This window comes from Bos grunniens, chromosome 7 (assembly GCF_055505025.1).
Source record: "Bos grunniens cultivar Pamir isolate PY7600 chromosome 7, Bosgru_T2T1.0, whole genome shotgun sequence".
NCBI classification, from domain to species: Eukaryota; Metazoa; Chordata; class Mammalia; order Artiodactyla; family Bovidae; genus Bos; species Bos grunniens.
Window position 1 is genome coordinate 30,814,551 of NC_141171.1, and position 25,629 is coordinate 30,840,179.

The 25,629-nt window shown below is 41.9% G+C and overlaps 1 protein-coding gene across 4 annotated transcripts in view; it reads right to left on the reverse strand.

Moving 5' to 3' along the window:
- Positions 1–8,633: 8,633 nt before the first annotated feature.
- SNX24 (sorting nexin 24) overlaps positions 8,634–25,629 on the reverse strand; it is a 182,435-nt gene continuing 165,439 nt past the window's right edge. For 3 of the 4 annotated variants that reach the window (XM_086410672.1, XM_086410676.1, XM_086410675.1), the window contains exons 4-8: positions 20,310–20,404; positions 18,576–18,608; positions 17,995–18,059; positions 13,672–13,735; positions 8,634–8,865 (exon numbers count right to left, since the gene is read on the reverse strand). In XM_086410672.1, coding sequence (XP_086266798.1) covers positions 8,853–8,865; positions 13,672–13,735; positions 17,995–18,059; positions 18,576–18,608; positions 20,310–20,404 — 270 coding nt within the window. In that variant the 3' untranslated portion in view covers positions 8,634–8,852. Of the gene's footprint in view, positions 8,866–12,187; positions 13,736–17,994; positions 18,060–18,575; positions 18,609–20,309; positions 20,405–25,629 lie in introns of those variants that run through there. The other variant, XM_086410673.1, reaches the window with a different exon arrangement.

The window sequence follows — 25,629 nt, forward strand, 5'->3', positions numbered from 1 at the left end:
CTGGAATGGCTGGGATGTGGGTGGTGGGGGCTGTTCAGGTGGCCTCCTGAGGGGACATTTGAGCTGAGCTTGGAGGAGACAGAAGTGGTAGCTGTCAGGCCAGACCTGGGATATGGGCCTTCATCCCAATGGGGAGAGAAAATATGAGGTGCAATGAGAGGGCCAAGAAAAGCCAGTATGCTGTAGGCAGAGGGTCAGAGAGTAAGGCTGAGTGCAGAGCATTCGGGGCCTGGGGCCAGAGCACAGCTTTTCTTTTATTTCCAGTACAATGGAGAGCTCTCAGGCTTAAGAAGTGGGGGGCATGGTGTGATCTGCATTTAAGATTATTTTGCCTACCATAAGGAGGTTATGGGGCTGGAAGGGTAAAGTATGAGGGCTTCCTTGGTGGCTCAGATGGTAAAGAATGCAGGGAGATCCAGGTTTGACCCCTGGGTTGGGAACATCCCCTGAAGAAGGAAATGGAAACCCACTCCAGTATTTTTTGCTGGGAAATCCCATGGACAGAGGACCCTGGAAGGCTATACTCCATGAGGTTGCAGAGTCAGACACGACTGACTAAACAATAAAGCTAAAGTACATACCTGGATATTCAAAACATTCGTATCCATTGACGTTCCACTCCTGGGACCTTGCTGTAGAAAGTGATCTGAACTTAAAAATGTGACACTGCTTTGGTCAATCTGGCATCCAGTCCCCCTTGATCTGGAGATGGCCACCAGTTTTCTTTGAGGAATCACGTCATCCCCGCAGGTATTTCTTATCCTTAGGGTGTGCTGACCCTTCAGACAGGTACATGCCTGGTCTGGCCAATTCATTCATTAACTCACTTGATAAATATTAGATGCTGAGAGAGCTGCAAACAAACAGCTCTCATGGTTCCCTTGGAAGGAGACAAATAATTCAAATACATACCACGTGAATATATAACAACATCAGGTGGTTATACGTCCATGAAGAGAAACAGGCCAGGAGAGTGACTAGAGGGTGAAGAGGTGGTCGGGGAGTCCCTGGGTAGGACCTGAAGGGAGTGAGGGTACGGCAAGCCATCGGGACCCTGGGGCAGAGTGAGCGAGGCAGAGGGGACCAGAGCTGTGGCCCTGGATGAACAGCAGACTAGAGAGTTCCAGAAACAGCCAAGGGTCCAGGTGTGCAGAGTGAGGTTGGTGGAAGAGTCATGTGGGAGAGGTGGGGAGGTCCTGTGGACCAACTGGAACATTCCCTTGCCCTGGCCCCAGTGACAGGCTCAGGGATGTGTGTCTGACCCCAGCCAAATTAGTGAGTCTCAGCTGTGAGAGTTCTGTGGGAAATACCAGAACAGAGTTAAGGGAAGAGGAGAAGGAGCAGGCATGAGAATGAAATCAGGAAGGGAAGATGGAAAGATAGATGTTAGAAGACGCTGCTCAGTCTCTGAATCCAGCCATGCCTGAAGCCAATCTCCACCCCCAGCTTTTCAGTTACCCAACCTATTACATTCCCTCGTTTGCTTAAGCCAGGATGAATTGATTTCTTGTGACTTACAACCCAAAGCCTTTGTCTAATACAGCAATATTGGAAAAGTTTTATGTATAAAGATGAAAATTACAGCATTATTTATGCTAGCAAAATACTGGAAGCAACTTGAATGTCCCTAAATGGTTGTAAAGCAATAGCATGCATTCATTAAGACTAATGCTACACTTTTTAGGGAAAAAAGGAGAATTCTGTATGCAGCACGATCTCAATTATGTAAATACATTCTTATAAAACAAAATCAACAAAATGTAGAGTGACATAAAACAAAGGCCAATGGTAGGATTTTTAAAACTCTTTTCTGTTTGTAATTTTTAAACTTTTTTGCCTTCTAACTTTTCTCTATATTTCTTTATAAACTTAGAAAAAAAATATTAAAAAAATTTTAGAGGTAACATAGGAGGAAATTAGAATCAAATGTCATCTTTACATAAAAAGGGCCTTAAGTCTTCAAATGTCAGAAAGCACATAAGCCATTGCTACTGCCCCGCACAAAGAGCATGTACTTTTCACTGTATTTGCCATCTAGTTTTTTCATGACTATGAGCATAATGTGATTTCTCTACTGAATAAACTGTTAGGGTGTCTATTACAGCAGATGACCAATGAGTTAACATCATCCCCCTGGTAGAAGCCATTTATCCTGAGGGTCAGGCTGTATACTGAAAATGTTAGCAAACTGATGACTCCATATAAACTACTACTTTATGAAAGCCTATGCTTTCTGCAAGAGCTTTTGAAATAGCTCATCATTGGCTAGTTGTGCTGCTGAAAGGACACATAATGTAGCCAAGGGTGTGAGTAGAATCAGGAAAATTATACTGGCTGCGCCTACCACCATGCCCAAATTATTACAACTTAGTCTTGAATCACTTTAATAAACAATTTAAAACGTTTTGGCATCCTTAGCCATGAGTTGTTTTATTCTAAGTGCTATTTAGCAATTTCCTGGATTATCAAATAAGAATTTAGTAAAATTTATTCTTGGGTCAGATTAATTAGAATGACACTTTCAAAATTATTGACTACTCTATTTCTGATGAATTTTCAGAACTCACCAACCTCATTTTTTAGTTCAGCCGTTTTGAGTTACCTAAAGACAAAAATATGGCAAGGATTTTATAGCAGGAAAAGGATTTGGTTTTGTTTTTCAACATTCCTATAATTCAGACAGCTGAAGAAATCTTTGATCTGGAAGGCTTAGAAATTCAAAGGCTTAGAAATTCAAAGCCCCCTCCAGGCACTTTTTTTTTTTTTAAAATCAAGAAAAAGTAAAAACAGTATTTGTAATGGAAAAATTTGGTGCTGTTAAGTACATAACTGCTTTTACTGAAGTCTGCAATTCATCTTGCGGACTTCATTTTGGCCAAGTCTAAGTGTTAGGGGTGATATTAATATAACATCACCTACTTAGAGATTTGCTAGAGTTACTGATATTATAGTGTGATGGAAAATCAAGTGGGAGTGCTGTAGAATCAGAGCAACTAGTCACAGGACTCCTGTCTGGGGGTGGAAAAGGTTAACTGACACGCTCAGTGGTGTCTGATTGTGAAGCTCCACGGACCATAGCCCACCAGCTCCTCTGTCCATGGGATTCTCCAGGCAAGAATACTGCAGTGAGTTGCCATGTCCTCCTCCAGGGGATCTTCCCAACCCAGTGATCGACCCTGAGTCTCCTGTGCTGGCAGGTGGGTTCTTTACCGCTGAGCCCCCGGGGAAGCCGCATCTGACACATCGTAAGAGTCAAAGCGAAGTACACTATGGGATCCACCAATGGAATTGTAAACCCCTCACTAGGTCCATCAGGATGCTTGGGGGTCACGAAGTTGGGGGATTTAGAGAGGATTCAACATGCCAATATCCCTTCTATTACCTATTTCTAAACTTTTATTAGGAATCATGTAAGTTTCCACATTTCAGAGGGTGTGAAGGACTTTTTTCCTGAAGCATACTGGGCCTTTATAGTGCTATTAAAACTAAGGTCACTGTCTGTCTCAAGTGATAGATATTATATCCTGTCATTTGGATAGATATCTCAATTTGAAAATTTGAACCTTTTCCTTCCAACCTGGACAAAAGACAGGTCTGCTTCCTATGCTTCCTCTAGACACTAGGACCTACATTGAGACAGAACGTCTTGAGGAGAGGACTAAGAACTAGTCAGCTTGGAGCAAAGTCAAGACTCGATTTATCCCTGCCATGCTGAAGTACAGCTCTCTATTTATAAAGACCCCAGAACTTTTAAATCACCTCCAAGCCTGTACAAGCTGCTCTCTCTGCCTGGAGAGCCTGTCCCATCCCTCCTTCTCCCCAACACATCCTTCTGGGCTCGCTCCTCTGATGAGACTTCACTGGAGACTTCTTCAAACCTTGTTCTAGCAGTTAACTTCCTGGACATCTCCTGTCTCCTCCTTGGACCAGAAGTTGCTCTTGGTCAAAGATTAGACCACACTCCTTGTCTCCCCCTAGGCAGTGTTTCATGCATAATTGATGCTCAACAAGAATGATAAGAAATGGTAACCAAAAAGAATACACCTATAATTATACTATTAAGAGGTATTTAAACTCTTTCAGAACTAGGAAGAGTTGTGCTTCTCTGGTGGCTCAGTTGGTAAAGAGTCTGCCTGCAGTGTGGCAGAGCCAGGTTCGATTCCTGGGCTGGGAAGATCCTTTGGAGAAGGAAATGGCAACCCATTCCATATTCTTGCCTGGAGAAGTCCATGGACAGAGGAGCCTGGTGGGCTACAGTCCATGGGGTCACAAAGAGTTGGACACGACTGAGCAACTAACACCCACCCACCCAGGACTAAGAAAGATGATTCAACACTGGCATTCGTCTTTGGATTGCTTCTACTCTTTTTCAAAGGCTGTTATGTAAAAAATATATATATATATTTTTTCTTCTTTATTTTCTGAATTGAGGTTAGAAGGGCACGACAGAAGTAGATTGGCAAAAGTGACGTGGGTGTCAAGCAGTAAGGGGAGAGCCCCAGATGGTGGTGAGCCTTCAGTGGCAGTGCCCATGGTGGGTGGGAGCTGGCTCGGGTGACTTGCCTTGGTCATGAGTGGGCCAAGCTGCTGGCAGTTGGTGAAGCCAAGTCCTCTGCTAAGCACTATGGATTTGACCTGAGAAGCAATGAGAAACCACTCTCTCTTGAGTTGTAGGTACTATGTTGGGAAGTCATGGTGTCCACTTTGGAAACCTTTCACTTGAATCCTCATTTGTTGGGCCATTTATGTGGCTCATTGAGAAAACTGCACAATCACACCACTCACGACATGTAAACCCAGTTAGGCAGCAACAGGAAGTCCTTTGTGGTCAAAGTCACAGGTCTGCTCTCTGTGCCTGGCTTTGTTCCTGCTTTGGAGCATATTCCTGACCCTTGTGAACCGGGCATGAAGTTAGAGATAGGTCAGCAGCATAAATCTATCACAATGAGGGAAATCTAGCTTAGTTTCCTTCTGCCACTGAATCAATGTTGCATCTAGTTTTGCTTCCATGCTTGGGCAGACACTGACCAGCAAACCAGGAGCCACCAAGACCTGGCAGAGGATTTATCCAGGAACCTGGGGCTCCCTGGAGATAGGGGTCTTATGTTAGTTCAGGCTGCTACAATACAACATCATGGACTGGTGGGAGGTGCGGGGCTTATAAACAACACATGCCTATTTCTCACCATTTTGGAGACTGGGATCCAAGATGCAGGCACCAGCAGATTTGGAGTCTGGCAAATGCCCTCTTGCTGGTTCCAAGACTGCCATCTTTTTGCTGTGTCCTCACATGGTAAAAGAGACAAGTGAATTCCCCACACTTGAGAACTGATCACCTTCTAAAGCCTCATTCCCAAATCCCATCATACTGGGGACTAGGTTTCAACATATGAATTTGGGTGGGGGTGTTAGTCACTCAGTTGTGTCTGACTCTTTGCAGCCCCATGGACTGTAGCTCATCAGGCTTCTCTATCCATGGAATTCTCCAGGCAGGAATACTGGAGTAGATTGCCATGCCCTCTTCCAGGGGATCTTCCCAACCCAGGGACTGAACCCGTGTCTCTTGCATTGCAGGCAGATTCTTTACCATCTGAGCCAGCAGGGAAGTCCTTGGGTGGGGTGGAGGACCCAAATGTTCAATCTGTAGCAGGCCCCTACCTCCGATTCCAAGATCAATGAAAGGCACTATCATCCAACCAATTATTCTAACCAACCCACCCTTACCAACTTCTTTCTCCCCTCCTTTTACCTTCCACATCCATGCCTATCAGCAAGTTCATGGGTAGCTCTTCGATACATATTGAATATCCATCTCACCCTCTCCAGCCACATCCCTAAAATAGGCCACCTCTCATCCAAGTTATCCAAGTGGCCCCCTAACAGCCTCTCTGCTTCCGATCCTGCACCTGTCCAGTCAGTCCATTCTCTACAGGTGTCCAGAATGAGCTTTTAAGAATAAATCAGATGAAGTGTGACACATCATATACCTTATTCTAAATTACATATTGTTTGCTGATGCTTGCGAGTTGAAGGATTTTAAAAAATTCCTATTTTTAAAAATTTCACTGCCTGATCAAGAAAAATAAATGGGTATAAAAACCCCAAACAAATCATTGTTTGGCAATTATACCTCAATAAAGCTGAATAAAATAAAATATCCCTCCTGTGTAACACCAGTCAGTTGTTTCCCATGGCACATAGGCTGTAAACCAAACTCCTCCACGTCGCAAGAAGGGCCCTGTGGGATCCAGCACCAGCCCTCACTATCTTTCTAACTCACCAGCTTTCCCTGGGGACCTTGACTGATGCTCTCTCCTCATTTGGGCTTTGGAACCTGCTGATGTCTCTGCGACATCCCCTCCCCGCAATTCTTGTCAGCTAATGCCTCTTAACATCCTTGTGTCTCTACTTCAATGTCACTACATCAGAGAAGGTTCCTGACCCACCCAAAGCTAAATTAGATATCTTCCCTGCGTATAAGTAAACCTCTTTTTCTTTATAGCATGTAACACACTTCACATTGACACATTTGGGGGGTTATTTATCCCTCTAATATCACATTATTCTATAAATTCCGTGAAGTCAAGGATTCTAGTTAACTCAGATTCACATTTAAAGACATCACAGATTTAGAACAACATCATGATGCCTTATGTGATGAAAAAAATTTTGATACCGATATAAAAGCTCATGTAAAAGAAAGTAGCTTCTAAGTGTAAGATATCTCTTATCTTTTACTACATTTAAAATACCTTTTTGGCTTTGTTAAGCTGCTAATGGGCTGGTATCTTAAAGGTGTCATCAGCCTTTCGTCGTGACCATCTGGCATTGTCTGATTTTGTGCCTGCTCCTCCTAGAAGTATTGTGGTTTTTTCAATTAAAAAAAAAAGTTTAAGCATTGAAAAAAATATGCAGCTTGAAGGGTTGTGGCTCTCAAACTTTGGTGCACATAAGAATCACCTGGAAGGCCTGTTAGATTTCTGGGTCCCACTCCCCAAGTGTCCAGGGAAGGGCCTGAGAATGTGTACTTCTAACGAGTTCTTAGGTGATGCTGATGCTGCTGATTCAAGGTCTGAACTTCGAAAACCACTGCCCTGAGATGTCACAAAACCATGGTTTTTAATCACTGAATTAGCTTAGTAATGCATTTGTAAAGGATAGACATTTAAGAAATCATTTGAGCCATTAGAACTTGTATCAAATTGGTGAGCAAAGTGTAGAAAACCACTGTTTTAGGACAAACAGGAGGTAATGAATAATTATGCAAATGATTCTGGGAAGATGTTAGCAAATCCTGACTGCAAGGTCAAGGTCATTTACATACGCCACAAACATTTCTGAAGGCCCTGCCGTGACGCACGCATAGCCAGCTCTGAGCTGAGTGACGGGATGGGAACACAGGCTGCTGGCCACCAACTCCTTCAACAGTGGTTCTGGGATCTACCCATCTCTGCTCTGAGAAACAGGGTAAACAAGTCAGATGCTGCCCCTGCCCTCGTGCAGCTCTCCCCAGCTTCCCTGGGGAGAAAGACATTAAATAAACAGATGAAGATGGTACCAGTGTGCTCTGAGAGAAGAAGCGGGCACGGTGAGAGTTTGAGTGCTACATAAGATCTAAGCTGAGACCTAACAGGTGAGAGTGGGCCAGCCTTCTGTTAAGAGAAGACTGTTTCAGGGAGAGACTAGCAGGGTCAAAGGGCTTGAGTGAGAACCAAGGTTGGCAAGTCCTGGGAAAAGAAAGGCTAGTGTCACCGGTGAGATAAGTACCAGGAAGAGGAGGGTGAGGAACTTGGAGAGGGTGGTAGGAGTTTCCATTTTAAGTGGGGATGGAAGCGACTGGATAATTTTGAGCAAGCGAGTGACATGACCTGATGGACATGTCAAAAAGATGGCTCTGGCTCTTGTGTGAAGGACAGACTACAGTGAAAGTGGAAAGCTGAGAGAGGCCCAAGAGGATCCTGCAGCCGAGAGCACAGAGCACTCCCTCGGTTTAATCAAGGGAGATGGAAAAGCACTGATGTATAATGTAGGGTAGAAATACGAGCAACTGTCACAATACTTTTCTGACTTAAATATTCAAATGTGATTCAAAAATGCACATTACAGTTAAAAAAAAAAAAAAACAGTTCTAACGGGAGGCTGATGGGGGAGAGAGACAGCTCAAATTTTGTGGATGATCAGTGCAAATCCTGATCCCTTTTATAACCTGGTGGCCTTAGTCAAGCTATTGTGCCTTTCTAGCCTTCATTTTTTTCACTGTAGAATGGAAAAATAAGAACACATACCTCAGGAAGATGCTGGAAGGCTTTTATGGGATAATCCATGGACAGAACTTAGCCCAGATTAGTGCTTTATCGTGTTAGTTACTTGCTAATCTCTCTGATCTTCAATTTCTTCTTCTATAAAAACTTGTAAAAGCTGTGTCAAGTTATAATGAGATCAAGTATGAAAAGCCTTAGTATCACAACAGGTGACACCCAGAGGTGCTCAGTACATAAGACCATCTAAGAGATGATCAGAGCTGGAGACACTGTTGATGGCACCATGGCTGATGTTCAAGTAAAAGAAGACTGAAAATGTTTCACGTCTTATAGGTCAGACTTGCAATTATACTCTGAGAATATAAAACAACATTTTTCTTTAGTCAATTACATGTATTCCAAAGACTTAACATTTCAATGTGCCCTCCTCCCTCCCACACAAAAATAAACACCTCTTCATCCTCAGAATCCAGACGGTCACTCTGCATCTTCATGGACAGAAAACATAAATGTTGCAGAATTTTCTGTTTTGAGTTACTGTCTGTTACTTTCCTGGGTTTCTGCTGCTGAATTCGAAATCTATCATTATCATCAAGGATGAAAACTGAAACAAAGCCGAGATGAAAATTGATCATTTCAAAGCTGAGTTAGAAAGACTGGAGAAGATCGTTTGAATCACTGAACCTTATATCCAGTTCAGTTAAATGGAAAGATACTCCCTCATAAATGGCTAAAAATTCTGGAAAACAAGGATTATGCCTCTCTGTTCTTTAGATAACTAACACCATGCTGTAATTTCATTTAAAGAATGGATGAATAAATGAATATATTCATTATATGGTATCAATTGAGACCACTACAAACTTGTCTGTCATCCTCTCTGCTTCTTCAAAGAATCCTGCTATAGACTGAATGTTTGGGTCCACATCCACACCCCCAAATTAATATGCTGAAATTAAATTCCCTAAGTGATGGTGTTTGGGGGGCCTTTGGGAGGTGATTAGGGATTAGTGCCCTTGTGAAAGAGGCCCCAGAGAGATCCCTGGTAAATTCCCCACCACGTAACTACACAGGGAAAACAGAGCCCCGTATTAGATACCACATGTGCCCTGATCTTGTACTTCCCAGAGTTCAGAACTGAGAGAAATAAATATTTGTTGTTTATAAGCCATCCAGTCTATGCTATTTCTGTTACCGCAGCCAGAATGAATGCAATACTAGGAGAGTTAAATCTTCATTTATTTCATAGTAGATTCTGCAGGAGGAAGGGAAGTCAATAATCACCAAAGAAGGGGAGTTCAGAAACCATCTCACACTCTCAAAGCGTCAAACAGTGGTTCCTAACCTAAGTATGTGTCAGAATCAACTGGGAAGTTTCTCTCAGTACCCACTGACAGGCCCCCACCCGCCGCCTCCCCGATTTACTGACTCAGTTTTAGGCGATTCTGATGCACATCTCTGGCTCAGAACTATTGTTTTTAGAATCTCATAGGTTACCAGGGATATGAGAATAGCACCCTTGACAAATATCACTAATTGGTCACCACACCCTTACTCACTGAGTCTATTCTAAAAGAACTGTGGTAAAATACACAACATAAAATTTACCATTTTAATCATTTTTTTTTTACAGTGGCAGAAAGTGCATTCACATCACTGTGCAACCACCATCATCACCATCCATCTTCAGAACTTTACCTTCCCCAACTGAAACCCACTAACTCCCCATCTCTCCCCACTCCCAGCCCCTGGCAACCACCACTCTATTTTCTGTTTCTAGGAGTATGACTATTCTAGACACCTCAAATAAGTGGAATCATACAGCAGTTGTCCTTTCGTGACTGGCTGACTTCACTTAGCATAATGTCTTCAAGATTTATCCATCTTGTAGCAGGTGTCAGAATTCCCTTCCTTTTTAAGGCTGAATAATCCACTGTATGTATAGACCACATTTTATCCATTCATCCATCAGTGGACACTTGGGTTGCTTCCACCTTTTGGTTATTGTGAAACTCATTTGTAACTTGGTTGTAGAAATAACTGTTCAAGTCCCTGCTTTCACTTTTTTCCTTTGGTATATATCCAGAAGCGGAATTGCTAGATCATATTGTAATTTTAATTTTTTAAAGAACTGCCATACTATTTTCCACAGAGTTTGCACCGTTTTACATTCCTACTAGCAACGTATAAGGGTTCCCAGGTCTCTGCATCCTTGCTGACATTTGTTATTTTCTGCTTGTTTTGGATAGTATCCACTCTGGTTGGTGAGTCAGAATCCTTACCTGAGCACTTTAGACAGCCATTATCAATTGACCAAGTTGACAAATGAGATAAAAGCCCTTTGTTGTTCCTAAACTGTGATCATAAGACTTACACACTTCTCAAAGTGAAGTGACTGAAGAATTTACCATGTGGTGATGGCCACAGTGCTGTTGGGATTGTATACACAGTCTGCTGTTTGAAATGGGGGAGAGGAGGAGGAGAAAGAAGAACACCAACAGAAAGGATATCGGGGCCGCCATATGTAAACCAGCCAGATGGCGGAGGTTAGGTCTGAGAAAGGCTCTGCGTGAAACAGCAATGGGCGGGCGGGAACCATTCTGAGACCAGCCCCAAGCAAAGCACCAAATCCAAGAACTGGGGGGTGAGGGAGTGTGAGGGCTGTCTCTATATCCTGGCGTAAGTGGTAAGAGGGCTTCTTTTCCTTCTCTTTATTCTCTTTTCTTCCCTGTACTCCTTACTTCTTTACTGGCTATGAATCCATGATATGAAAAATCCATCTTATAAAAATGGAGAAACAGAAGAATATATGTATACCAAATACTCAGTATTTGCTTGCATGTGGATGGGAATTTCTGAAAGTCCACAAATAAACCAAGTACAGTGGTGTCTCTAGGAAGGGAACTGGGAATCGAGGAGACAGGATGGGAGATTTTTCTTTTTATCTATCTTTTTATGAAAATTTTGACTGTGGAAATGCATTCCATCCTCTTTTCAACACGCATTTCTGAGCTGCTGAGACCAGGAAGTTCCAACTCCTTCCCAGACTCCCTTGAAGTTGGGGATCAAGAAGAAGCTTCTGCCAATTGCTTGTGCTTTCATGAGCAATACACAAGAAGATGGAAGTGGGTGAATACCATCATCCTGCTGCTCTGTGCTGTGGCTGCTGACAAGCAAGGCCATGGGTGTGAGAGGCAACCGCAGTGTAGGTGGTGACAGCTGGACACTTGTTCTTGTGCCCAGTCACCAGCTTCCTGGGTGCTGCCCTGAGGCAGTTATGGTGCTAACAGGTACCTCCTGAATCTATGTGCTGATCCCCAGATCACAACTACACGTGCTGTTTTGGACCTCAATACCTTCCATAGCAGCCTTTCTGCCCCCGGAATTCCTTAAGACAGAGGTTGTAGCTTCCCTGGAAGGAGGGTACTGGAAATTGCTGGGGTATTCTGGAAATTGTGCCTAGAAGCACACAGGAGGTCATTCCCTGCATCCTTCTAGAAGATTCTGTAAGCACTGTTTCTTATGATTCCATTCTGCTTAAAACACCTACTGTAGCTGTGGTTTCTATTTCCTATAATGGAATTGAAATGAAATATGGCATAATAAACATTTAAATTAAATTAAAAATGAAAGTCATCACTAAAAAAGATTTTAATTCTCACAAAAGATTCCTTCAGTAGTGTGTTACCAATGATGGTTGATCTTTATATATATATTTTTAATTCTTACTATCTTGGCAAATAAATTATTTAATGCATATCTACTGGCTTAATAGGTGAGGTAATTTAACTTTTACCTTGTTGGATTAGAAATAAATGTTTATGTGACTATGGGAGAAGTGTGTGTGTGTGCATGTGTGAAAAAAGAAAAGACACAGCTTGTGTCTCCATTATAAGATCCTACCAGTAGAAGACATATTCAAATACTTTGGGTTCTTCATTTTTATTTAACTCAAAATAGCTAATAACAAAAACATTTAAAAACTATCTCCAACACTTGACTCTTCAGTCATTTTTGGTTGATGACACTTGATTATTCAGTTCTTACTTTCTTTCCCATGTTGTCACACATCTAGCATAAATACATCATCAAGAATTTGCAGCAAGCTTTAAACCTGTATGTTTAGAGCTTAGTCAAAAACCATGATTTACTTATTAGTTTTGAATTTAAATATTTTTCTCCTACACAGAAGCTTATTAAGCTAATAATCATAAATAGGCTATTAATTAGTTTTCAAGGAAATGCCCAAATACAGCACACATATACAGGCTGCATATATGCCTTTATCCTTTATTAGACAAAATCTGAATGTCTTTAAGATGTACAGTGGAGGTGCATCATAAACTCATTTAATTTGTATTAATACAAAATATGAGGTCAGGGAAAAGGAAATGATAAGCAATAAGGAAAATAACGATCAATCTGGCAACTATACCACCTATTCAATGAATGGATGCCCTTGAGTAAACCAAGATGAGTGTTGTCAATCTGGTGTTCCCGCAGTCACTGTCCGTTCACATTTATCTTTTATAGGGCAAGCATCTTGCAAGGCTAAGTATAATTCTAGTGTTTAAAGGCATGTGTTTCTTCTACAAAACAGTGCCTGAACAAACACCAACAACTTTAATTGGTCTTCAACCGTTATCTTCAACAGTTGTCTCTTCCAACACTGGAGAAAAAACTGGTTGTGGTGGATGGAGATTTCCAATATGGCACCATTCTAAAGGGCTTTCAAGGATAATCTTGAGACCCCCATTCTATCTTATGTGCTGACATTAGAAGCGAATCCCTGCAAATGATGCAACTCCACTGTAATGCAAATTAAAATGCCATGATTTTTAAAATGCCCTAGTATGGTCAGTATAATTTCATTTCCAGTTTAGTTCCTTCCTCACATTTAGCAGTGTGTTTCTGTAACGCTCTCCTGGTGCCAGCATTTCAGAATGTTATCTATCACTGGCTGAGGAAAAAATCTCACGATGAAAAGATTAGTGTGTCATAGAATCTGAACCAAAAAAGCTACCAAAGCTGATCAGTCTCACAATGATTCAGGGTAAGATTTTCAATTAGCAAATGGTGTGATTGAAGTGGAGAGGAACTGTTTTGCTACACTTGGAGGTCCCAAAGATCCTCTTTAGTCTTCTTTTCCCGGGGTTTCTAAATTGGCAGCTACATTCTACTTCTTAAACACTTGGCCTTAACCTGAGCGCTGCCCCAATTCGGTTTCTATTTTTAAAAGCACCATTCTAATGGAAATGTCCCTGCTCTGAATTAAGCTGGGACTGTGAATTTTACCACTAGCGAGAGAGCCGTTATGTCATAGAGTTTAGGTTAATTTGGTAGGTATCGATTTCCTTGACTATGACTTCGAAACCTGCTTCAGCTTCTTCTAGCCATGGAGGATTTCTACCTGGGCTGTAGATGAGGGTAAAATATCCCATGGAGAACTCCTTCAATAACCACATTTGGAAAATCTGAAAAACAAAAGGAAAACTGCTTTTCTTATGCACATCAATGAAACATACGTGCATTTTGCAGAACACAACAAGGTAAGGCCTAGGCATAACTTACGGGTGTGTATCGCCATACAGTTCGCCCTCGTTTCAGATGTGACATCAGACATGCTGTTTTGGCCTCGAGTCACTTAAGGGTACCACTGCGAGTTGCAGGAATGTGAGGCCAGATTTGTAGCTTATTGATTTAAGGGATGTTCTAATGGTTAATGCTGCCAGGCCCCAGCTCTTTATCTGAATGTTTTCTCACAAGGAAGATAGATTACACTGGCAATTCAATTTCTAACAGAATCTCAATATACTTGAAGGAATTCTAAGATTTCTACTGGGAATACTTTGCGGCAGTTTTTCCATTGTGGTTTACAGCTGCGTTTAGCCCAAGGTGTCTGGGATCTGCTTGTTCTATTACGCTAGTTTCTAGAGAGCAGGAGGACGGGAGCCTGTCTTCCTAATGTAAAAGGGCCAATCTCTGACAAAAGGCTCCCTTTGTCAAACTTGAAAAATCAGCTCCTTTTTTATAGGAGACACAAAGAAAATTCAGAGGTGTAGTTTCTGTTGTATCACATTTTAGTTATCAGAGTAAGACATGAATGGATAAATTGAACAGGGAACCAATCTATCACATCTATACATAATTATACCCAGGATTTACATAAATGTAGTTATTATATGAGGAAAGCAAGAGATCCCTAAGTATGTTCACCTTTAATTTAACCTGTACAGAGGACCCACTACATAAAACCACTTACAAGGGCATTGGACCTCATCAGGGGAACAGAGAGGCTCTTAGAGGAGAGAGCTTGGGAGAGGGAGCTGACCGGCTGTGAAGTCTGAGGCAGGTGGGTGCCCTGTGGAGTGTTCAGAGACCTGCATGGAGGCTAAGGTAGCAAGAGGAGTGGCCTCAGTGAGGGCAGGGGGACAATTCAAGCCTGCTAGGAAGGGACAGGAAATCTGGCTTCATCTGAAAAACAAGGAGAAGCTGTGGAGGGACGTTAAACAAAGTGAGACAGAAATTAATCGTTTTGAAAAGTTGTCTGTGGTTGACATTCAGACAGCAGTCAGGAGTAAGGTGGCAATGGATTTGATGGGATTAGTGAAGGATTTCACAACAGTACCTACCGAATAGGTCATTGTAAAAATCGGTGAATGAAACAAAGTGCTTGGACCTGAACTTGGCACAGGGTTCAGTTCAGTTCAGTCACTCAGTTGTGTCTGACTCTTTGCGACCCCAAGAACCACAGCATGCCAGGCCTCCCTGTCCATCACCAACTCCCAGAGTCCACCCAAACCCATGTCCATTGAGTCAGTGATGCCATCCAACCATCTGATCCTCTGTCCCAGCTATTATGACATACCAGGCACTGCCTAATTACTGGGTTTACAAATAACAGTGCTTGCCATGGAAGCACTGGAACTTACATGTTAGTCAGGGAGATAAGTGAATAAACAAACAAAATGTGTTTAGAAATATCTCTAATACACAAGCAATTAATTACTCCATGACCGCTTGAGTTACTCAGAAAACTGCCCTTGCCTTTGCTTCTGAGAGGTGATGAGAAGGAATGTGATTTAGGGTAGATTTTGTTGTTATTTTGTTGGTTTTCATTTATTTTTAGAAACATTTATTGTGAAGCTTATAAAAAAAAATAGTGAACAGGGTGGAGGGGCCCTTGGAGGTTACTCAAAAGGAGAATCAGCAAAGGTTCCCTGAAGTTGGACCTGAAAGAGGAGAAGGCCAACAATGTGTGAGAATGAGAAGAGGGTTCGAGAAAGAAGAAATGGCAAGCACCCTGAGGGGAGAGTTCACTACATCTGGGACCCAGGAAGAACTGTAGTGTGGCTGGATCAGTGTGTGAGGGCGTCCCAGCAGAAACATGAGCCAGGGCCAGCCCATGGAGGGCCATGTCAACCATGGCACGAGTCTGGGGCTCACAGAGAGGGTTCAGATGGAAAAATAATACTGTGACTCAACTGTACACTCAAGGTCATCAAGGCCACAGCAAGGAGGAGATTGTTCCAAAGAAAGTAAAAGTAGAACAGAGAGTCTAGGAGAGCCTTCAGGAGAGGGGCCAGAACCAGGAAGAAGAGCAGAAATGTGGGAAAGCCAAGGGGAGGTGGTGTTTGAAGACAGGGAACGTGGTCACCAGTGGCTAAAGCCAAGAGGTCAAGGAAGAGGAGGGCTGAGAAAGCCCACAGAGAGTAGTCACACAGCTGGCCCTGGGGACCTGGGCAAGAGTTATTAGGAATTCCCCAGAAAAACCTAAACAAAGGCCAAAAATCACATGCTAAGAGAATAATGCTTTATTTTTAGCATTTTAGAAGAGGACAGTGCTTAACTGCCAAAATTTTAAAGACAGACACTCCTCTGACTTTATGGGTCTCAGTGTCTGTGTGAAAGTATTTCCAGATTCTGCATCCTCTGGAAAAGTAACCTCAACATTTTGTTTTAAAGCCATACAATGTGAATATGTGACACAAGTAAAATTTATCTTTAAATTAAATGCTAAAGAACTGCAAGAATGCATCACTGGTATAATACCTCTAAGACAATAGGAATCTGATGTATGACATGGGTCCAGCCAAAGTTCCATGAAAGGAGATTTAGTGACTGGCTCTCTCACACCTGGTTCCATTCCTTACATCAAATTCATGATTTTCACTTACTCTCAAGCAGGAATTCCCCTTTGGTGCAAGTCACTCCACTACATCAACATTCTACCAATGATCCATACTTTATTACTCTTTCCAGCTTCGGACTTTTGCCCCTGATACTCCTTCCCAGAAAGTTCTGCCATTCTTCATGGTCAAGCCAAGTGCATAGCACATGCTACTTAACAACCTGGATGAATAGAGTTCAAAGACCACAAAATATCTTCCCTCTTCTAGATAGCAAACTGGCTACTAATCCACGATGATCACTCTACTCTCGACACTTTTCTAGGAATTTCAGTCCAAGGCACAAAATATCTGAGCAGAAACAATACCTGGGGAGAGTGCTTGTGGAACCATTATTAAAAGCAGAAAGACTACTTTATAAATCACTGCCCATGTACTCTAGACTAGGCTACATAGATATTTGTTAAATGTAACATCTTGTTAATATAATATCAACCTAACACACCAGGCATATTTGGTGCACATTAGAAGTAAATGCTAAAGAAAGGTAATTATTCCTCACTGAAAGAATTTTATAGGGAAAATACTATTACAAGACCATATGTGTATACTGTTGCACGACAAAAGGCAGCTTTCTTCTAGAAAGGTCCTCCACAGAGTGGGGCTGTGTCTGAGCCAGGCTTCTTTAAATGGACAGCAAGTGGTTGACTTGAGCACAAGAAAACAGTCCCTTCTCTCTTGCTGGGGATAAGGTCTTATTGCTAGAATGTAGGGAAGGTGTCCACAGATAATCTATTTATTGCTATTTAGCTGCTATGCTATTTAGTTACTCGCAGAAACAAAGGCTGCAAATCCACTATACGCAGAGAGCACAGAAGGAGAGATTAGGCAAAAAGAGATCCATGCTCCAGACCTGTGAAACCAGGCAAGTCAGGGACCTCCCTGAGATCCACTTTTCTCAAGATCCAACGATGATAACTGCCCTGCCAATTTCCTAAGGTGGTTAAGGAAATTAAATGAGACAATGTCTGAGAATATACTCACAAAGAGTTGAATATCGGAACACTTTGAGAGGGACTCTGAATAATTTAAATTTCTTGGCACAAAAAAAGGACTTGGGCTAAAATACGACATTACACTTAAATTAATCCCATATACTTAAACGTACAACCTTTTTATTTGACTGTCAAAGATGCTGTAATCTAAATGGAAAGGGAGACACATGCAATGTATATATATACACAGCTTTGGGAAAGAAGCATTGAAAAAAAAAAGGACCAGGGCCTTGGATTCAAACCCTACCTGGCATCTGGATAAAAACTGGCATAGTCTAAAATACCACCACCCCGCAAATTAATACCTTTACCTCCTTATCACTCTAATTCAAAACAGCCTGGAGAGAGAGGAAGAAAAATTACATTTCCTCCTGAAAGGCCTGCCCCAATTAAAATTCTGAATGTCTCTTACACCAAGAGCACTGGTTTATTGGCAGATTATTAAGCCCTGGACCAATGTCACTCTGTTAGACCTGTATTAAAAACGTGGTTTATGTGGTGCAGGGTCAGATCAGTAAAGAGCTGTTAGCAGATGACAGGTTTGATTACCGCTGGCTGCAGGCAAGACGTATGGATCCCTGAGGAACAGCAGCACCGGCTGGTGGGACAGTTTGCTGGAAAGGTCAAGAACAGGCATGTCAGCATCAGGGGACGACGGTAAACAGAAAACACTACAAACTAGCTTTGAGGGGATCAAACTGCTGTGCGGGGACATCTCAAGGTTCATGTATCTAACGGTGTGGGTGAATAATAGCAAGCAGAGCTGGAGGAGCAAATCACCAGCAGCACGCTCATCTTCCATTCATGTCTTTGTGGAATCGGAAGCAGATATACAATAAATCACTGATGCAAAGTGTTGTATTTTTTGAAATCTTGTAGTACGACTATTGATGAAATAGTATTCTTATTTCATGTATGAAACAACGTAGGGTTTTATTCCTCCACCCTTAAATAGAACTGGCTACTTCTGTAACTTCCCATCAAAGATCTGTCATTTTAAAACGAATTTTCTACCAAAGATTTTAAAGAAAATCTTGACTTGAAACAATTAGATGATGATAATGAAACACTTAATAAAACCACAGTCCTCTTCTCGGTTTGTATAACTCCTGATTGGTATTTGTTCTTACCTTGACTCTTCAGATTCTGTCTCATCAAAAGATCTAAATTTTTTTGAAAAGAAAAAGACAATAAAAGCTGGGTCAGTGCTTATGCTAACAAAGGAAGATACAGCTAGTATTCTTAGAGCTCTAAATTGGCAGACATGTTGAGAAAGAGACTGGTATTTTCACAGAGTCACAGCATGGCTGATGCCTCCTCCTAAGGAATCCTAAGATGATAATATTCTTATATTTCAGTTTTCCTGAAGAAGATCACTCAAAAATCCTACAGTTTTGCTTTTGGACTTATATAATGGAGAAAAGACTTCACTCACTTCATTCCTACTACTTCTTAAAAATACATAACCACATATGAAGCCCAACTTCCCAGCAAATGCACCAAGCTGAAACAGGAATACACCAGCCATGTACGTGATTTGGTGAGTGGGGTATATGGTTCTTGTTCTGAGGTGACTGAAAAGTGGCCCTGAGTGAATGCCGCCAGTGAGGGAGCTGTGACAAGTCTCAGTGGCTTCTCAAACAGCAGATGGCTGGGGTTTAACATGCCTTTGGGTGGGGTTAGCTTAAACATCTTGTAGCTAGTGTGGGTCCTTCAGGCAGGTCTGGAGACAGCAAGAAAATGGCTCCAACACTCTCCCCAACTTGGATCTGCAGAGAGTCTGTGACGATGGAGTTCCGAATGAATAGATCTAATATGTCAGGGGTGTTGCTGATGGCCTTTGGAGGTCAGATCATCACAGGTGCCCAGAGCTGAGTGAGTGGCTTGGTTTAGAGTTAACTCTTTGGAAGAACTTTTCTTGACTGTTGATAATATCAAATGTCTGGTTTCTTGGTAGAGAGAGATTAGGATATGCAGCTCTGCATTCAGAAGTTCTTGAGGGAGGCAGTGGGGAGGCAGGGAAAGAGTTTATGCCAGAGGCCTGGGCTCTGCCAGCTACAAGGCAGGAGATTTGGGGAAAGGCACTTTATTCCTGTGGCTCAGTTTGCTCAACTATAAAATGAAGGGAGTTGGGTAAAATCATTTTTAAGATCATTTATAGCTTTAAACTTACATGAATAAATGTGTCAAGGGGATATAGACTTTGCCCAGGTATCCACAAATAAACATGTGCTGTGCTTAGTTGCTCAGTCATGTCCGACTCTTTGTGACCCCATGGACCATAGCCCACCGGGCTCCTGTCCATGGGGATTCTCCAGGCAAGAATACTGGAGTGGGTTGCCATGCCCTCCTTCAGGGGATCTTCCCAACCCAAGGATCGAACCCAGGTCTCCCGCATTTCAGGCGGATTTATCATCCGGGCCACCAGGGAAGTCCAAAAATACAGGAGTGGGTAGCCTATCCCTTCTTCCCGACCCCAGACTCAAGCTAGGGTCTCCTGTATTGCAGGCAGATTCTTTACCAGCTGAGCCACCGGGGAAGCCCACAAATAAACATATCAGTTCTTGAACAGGCTATTGAGAGCCATAATTCCCACCATGTAACATCATTCCATGTAACAGAATAATTTAAAAAGTCAATTCCTCAAGTCCAAACCCGAGTTAGTTGGTCCTTTGGCCACAATATGGAGATGAGGACTCAAGAGCAATTCCTTTGACTACGAGTAGGGGGCGAGCGAGTGCTGTCCCAAGCCAGAAGAATGGGTGTGCCCAGGCTGGCCCTTCTGGCATCATTAGGGTTATTTGTTAGGCCAATAAGTGTTTGCAAAGTAACTTAATGTCCAATAGGTAAACAACAACTCTTACCCATAACTCTCTGTCTTTGGTAGAGAGGGCAAATGTCGCACATTTAGGAAATCAAGAAACAGCTTGGGAAGTTCTTCATTTTCCAGAATGACAGCCTGTGAAAGTAGAAAACAATTAAGAAAGTGAAGTTTGCTAGACAATCAATCAAATACACTATTCTGAAAAGTCATAACCACCCATCAAAGTTCTTACCAGCATTATTACTCAAAAGTGAAATGAGAGTGGTGCCTATTTCACCCACCAAGAATTCAGGCCAATACACATGCTATTCGGTGTCAGCAAATGCTCCATTTTATCTATTCCTTCACTTAACCAGCATTTACAGAGCATTTTCTATACTTTAGATGCTGACTAGGGGGCAAGACAGCTGGGTACCAGGTAGACACAGTTCCCTGCCTTCAAGGAGGTTCTAATCCAGAGTACTTCAAAACCTGGGAACACCAACAATACTGCAAAGACAGTTTCATCAAGTCTTCTTTATTTAGTGATGAAACGGTTTGACTGTGTGTGTATGTGTGTGTGTGTGTGTGTGTGTATGTGTGTATCTATAAGAGGCCACAATTGTTCAGGAAATGTTATACATGTTTTTTTTAACTAGAAGATTTAGTCAAGATCTTTTAGCTATTACCTATTTCAGCAACAGGATCAACTGACATTTATTGCTATTTGGACAGCTCCACTTAAAGGGTCAGTAACAATTTTACCACTAAGTGTAAATCAGTGTATATACTGAAAAAAAAAATCTATAGAGTTCTTCCATTTAGGGAGCTCTGCTAAATAGCTGCCATAATGGCATAACTATGTCAGTTCTCAGATACCCAAATTATGCAATTTCCAGGAGGGATCGAATAGAGAACTGTAAGAGTGCATTTTCATATATATTTATTTTTGAAAGGGTCTGCCAGAGAAATGATTGCACCTCCCTCCCCTGCTTTTTTTAAAAAAAAACGAAGACCATGGGAAAAGCATCATACATTGTGCAATCATTTCTAAAATTAATATAACTATTTTAAGGGTCATTTTTACCATGGCTTTTTTTTTACCCTAATACATACACTATTTAAAAAACAATGAGAATTGATGGTGAAATGTCATCACACAGCTGATCAGGAATAGCTACGCAAGGTGATGCAAAACGTATATAACAAATGACAAAAGACCAAACTGCATGTATCTTGTATACACATAATTCTACATAATGTATTGTTTTTAGTTATGATTTAAATCTGGAGCTGCCCCATTTCTCACCATGTTTTGGAATTCTGTTACCCAGTTCTGCTGCTGTTGCTGCTAAGTCACTTCAGTCGTGTCCAACTCTGTGTGACCCCATGGACGGCAGCCCACCAGGCTCCCCCGTCCCTGGGATTCTCCAGGCAAGAACACTGGAGTGGGTTGCCATTTCCTTCTCCAATGCATGAGAGTGAAAAGTGAAAGTGAAGTCGCTCAGTCGTGTCTGACTCTTAGCGACCCCATGGACTACAGCCTACCAGGCTCCTCCATCCATGGGATTTTCCAGGCAAGAGTACTGGAGTGGGGTGCCATTGCCTTTTCTGATACTTTATTCATTAAACAAATATTTACTGAGCACCTATTATGTTAGGCACTGGGATATGACAATGAATATTATGTGTCCAGTGGAGTGTGGACTGGTGTAGAAAATTGGTGATAAACAAGTAAACACAAACACACATGACTTAATCTTGCCTTAGAATATAGTGACACAGGGTCTGCATCCTCTGAATACTTTTGCATCCATCCATTTCCCCACCCGCTCATCCATCCATTCATCTTTCTCAAATGTTTACTCTTTTCTTGATTATAAAGTAGAAAAATGAAAAATTGACAAAATGGAGAGAAAAAAAACAGGTCCTTTATTCAGAGGCATACTTCTATTACTATTTCCGTTAGTTTCCTTCAATTCATTTGACCTCCATCTAAATGTTTATCTAACTGAGGACATTTTGGGGGGTACTCAGAAGGTCATTATTTCAGTGCCCAGAAATAAAAGATTTCAGGAATCATGATACATGTGTGGTTCTAAGGAATTTCTGCCATAATACAAGATGCAATGATTATCTACTTGTTTGTAGATATTTGTTTAAGAAGATGATATACTTATTTGAATAATAAAGCTTCATGTTGTAACAAACACAGAGCTGTTCACCTTGGTGATAGTTTTAATTATGTGAACAAGTGGTAGCTTTCAGATTAAAAAAACACACACACACAACAGGGGAGTGGGTAACCCTTCTTATCTCCACCCCCACCTTTTAAAATAAATTAAATCAATAACAAGTGTGGGACACTTTTAATGACCTGAACTACTTAATTTCCAGGATCTTTAGACACGTCATCCATCACTGTAGTATGCAGGAAGACATCTCCTGAGTGTTCAGGGGGTTACTTTCATTTTATTAATGCAAGATTTAGGGAATTTTAACAAGGTGAATTGTTTATTTGCCTTGACAGATTGGCTTACAATGCACTGGGTACATCTACAGCATGATCATTAATGACAAAAGACAGGCAAAAAGCTGTTTACACTGCAACACCAAGACAGGAATTAATCCTGCTCACCCTCCCTGAACAGAGTACTCCAAATAGATGGTCACACAGTTTTAGGTCAGATATACTGGGGTAAAAAGAAAAGAGAAGACTTTAGAAATTTGTGAGCATTTTATTTAAATGTTCACTGTGCTGTGCTTAGTCGTTCAGTTGAGTCTGACTCTTTGCTATGCCATGGACTGTAGCCCACCACACTTCTCTGTCCATTGGATTCTCCAGGCAAGAATACTGGAGTGGGTTGCCATGCCCTCCTCCAGGGGATCTTCCTGACCCAGGGATCAAACCCAGGTCTCCCACATTGCAGGCAAATTCTTTATCATCTGAGCCACCAGGGAAGCTGAATAGCCTCAAATAAAGTTTTCCATAAAACAATGACCAATGTGGATTTCAGGATTTACAGTTTTAAGAAAGCAGCACTGGGCAGTTAGTTAAGCATTCAGTTATGTGGAGGGAGTATTCCCTAAACTCTGCTAAGTCTTGTAAGAAAACAATAGTTAAGTCCAAAGATAGAATAGAGTAGAACTAATTTAATAAAATATGTATAAGTGAAACGACTGTCATCAGTTAGTACAGAGATGCAGAAGAGCAGCTGAGCTCAACCAAATCTTATGGCTCAGAAACACATGACTTCATTCCATGAGAGACCCATCAGTGAAGAAGGGCCTCATGACCTATTTCATTTAAATATTCCTCAGTTTCTCAAAAAGCTGCTGCTCAAGAAGAATCACTCCTTCTTGATTTTGCATCCTGGGCCATTCCACATGCTTGGGACCCCAGTCTGGTCTAGATCACCAGAACAATTCACTAGGTAAGCTCTTACTAAAAGTATATATTATATAAAAAAAAAACCCACTCCTTCCTGATGCTGGATCCTAGGCCATTCCACATGCTTGGGACCCCAGTCTGGTCTAAATCATCAAACAGTTCACCAGATAAGCTCTTAACTAATATATATATATCCCATGGATGGAGGAGCTTGGTGGGCTACAGTCCATGGGATTGCAAAGAGTCAGACACAACTGAGTGACTTCACTTTCACTTTCTATTATATATATAATATATAAACTACATTTTAAATATCAAATCACATTTCCCTGTTGTTTTAGCTTGCTTATCTTTATTTTTGATTGATCTTCAATGGTTAGTCATTTTCATTCTTTATAGAGGTAAGTTGTGTAGTTGGAATATGTATATTTAGACCAAGACCTAGGTTTGAGCATCTCCTCTGCCTACCCTAAAGGTCATTGTAAGGATTAGGTGATGTCTCTAAGAGTCTCTGGCATAATTAGCATTTGATAAATGTTAATTCTGTTTTCTTTGAATTTTTTTTGCTGTATCAATTCTCAACAATCTATTTGAATGGTTTTGGAGGTTTGGGTTATTGTCTATTTAGCAAAACTTCTTAGTCCTCTGCGATTCGTGGATCCCCTTGAAAATGATGAAAGCTGAGAATCCTGCTTGCTGAAACGTACGCACACATATATAATTGTGCTGCCAGTGGTAGGGGGTCCAACAGCCCTCTGACAGCCGCGCCAAGGGTGCCTCCTCTCAGCTCGGGTGTGGAGGAGCACTGCTGGGCACTCTTCATTTGGCCTGGAGCCTGAAGCACTGCTGAGCCTGCGCCGAAGGCCAGCCCGCCGAAGGACACGCTCGCCTTCTTGTTTCAGTTTTCCACCTCTTTGTCAATTAGAACCCCGCTGGAGTGTGTGCTGCCTTGCTATTAGAATTCATGAGTGCTTTCAGCTCTAGGCTGTGGGTCTGGCCGTGAGGCAACCCCGGTGAAGGATGTTTTTCTGAAAGACCAAAATCTATCGCTGTGCTGGATTTAGAAAGCAGTTCATATTTATGGCATCTACGTCTTCTGTATATAACTCTAGAATGCAACAAGCCATGGTGCTGAAGGTTTCCTAAATTAGCCAAAAAGGAGGGAAAGTAAGATTTAAACTCTATTTCTGCAGAGTATATGATAGTACGCCACACCTGTTATGAGAGGGGGAGTTTGAATTGCTGGGCAGTATTGGGTCCCAGGCTGAGTGCTTTCTAACTGATTAATAACTCTGATGGTAGAGTCCTGACACCAGATGCAAGTTGAGATGGTGAGTTAGATTAACTAACCATTTTGTTAGTTAATCTAACAAAGGCAGAATCGGAGAAGGCAATGGCAATCAGAGAAGGCCATGGCAACCCACTCTAGTACTCTTGCCTGGAAAATCCCATGGATGGAGGAGCCTGGTGGCTGCAGTCCATGGGGTCACTAGAAGTCGGACATGACTGAGTGATTTCCCTTTCACTTTTCACTTTCATGCATTGGAGAAGGAAATGGCAACCTGCTCCAGTGTTCCTGCCTGGAGAATCCCAGGGACAGGGGAGCCTGGTGGGCTGCTGTCTCTGGGGTTGCATAGAGTCGGACACGACTAAAGCAACTTAGCAGCAGCAGCAATCATTTTGTTAAGGAGGGTGGCATGGTTTGGTAGCTAATTTAGGCAGTAAAACATCAGAATTCAAAATGAAAGTAACACATTGGAGAAAAAGTTAGAAATAATCCCGTTAAAATGTACAGGTTAAAGTACCAAGTCAACTACTGTAAGAGGCAGAATGAAGCACCCAGATGCAAGCTGGATAGTAGGTCAAAAGCCCTGCTGGCTGCAAGTGGCGGGTCAGCAAGAAAGTGCTATTTCCACAAAGATCTAAAAAGAGCTGAGCAGCCCTCTCACTCCACTGAATGCAACACTATTTAACCCCCAAGGAAAGAGAA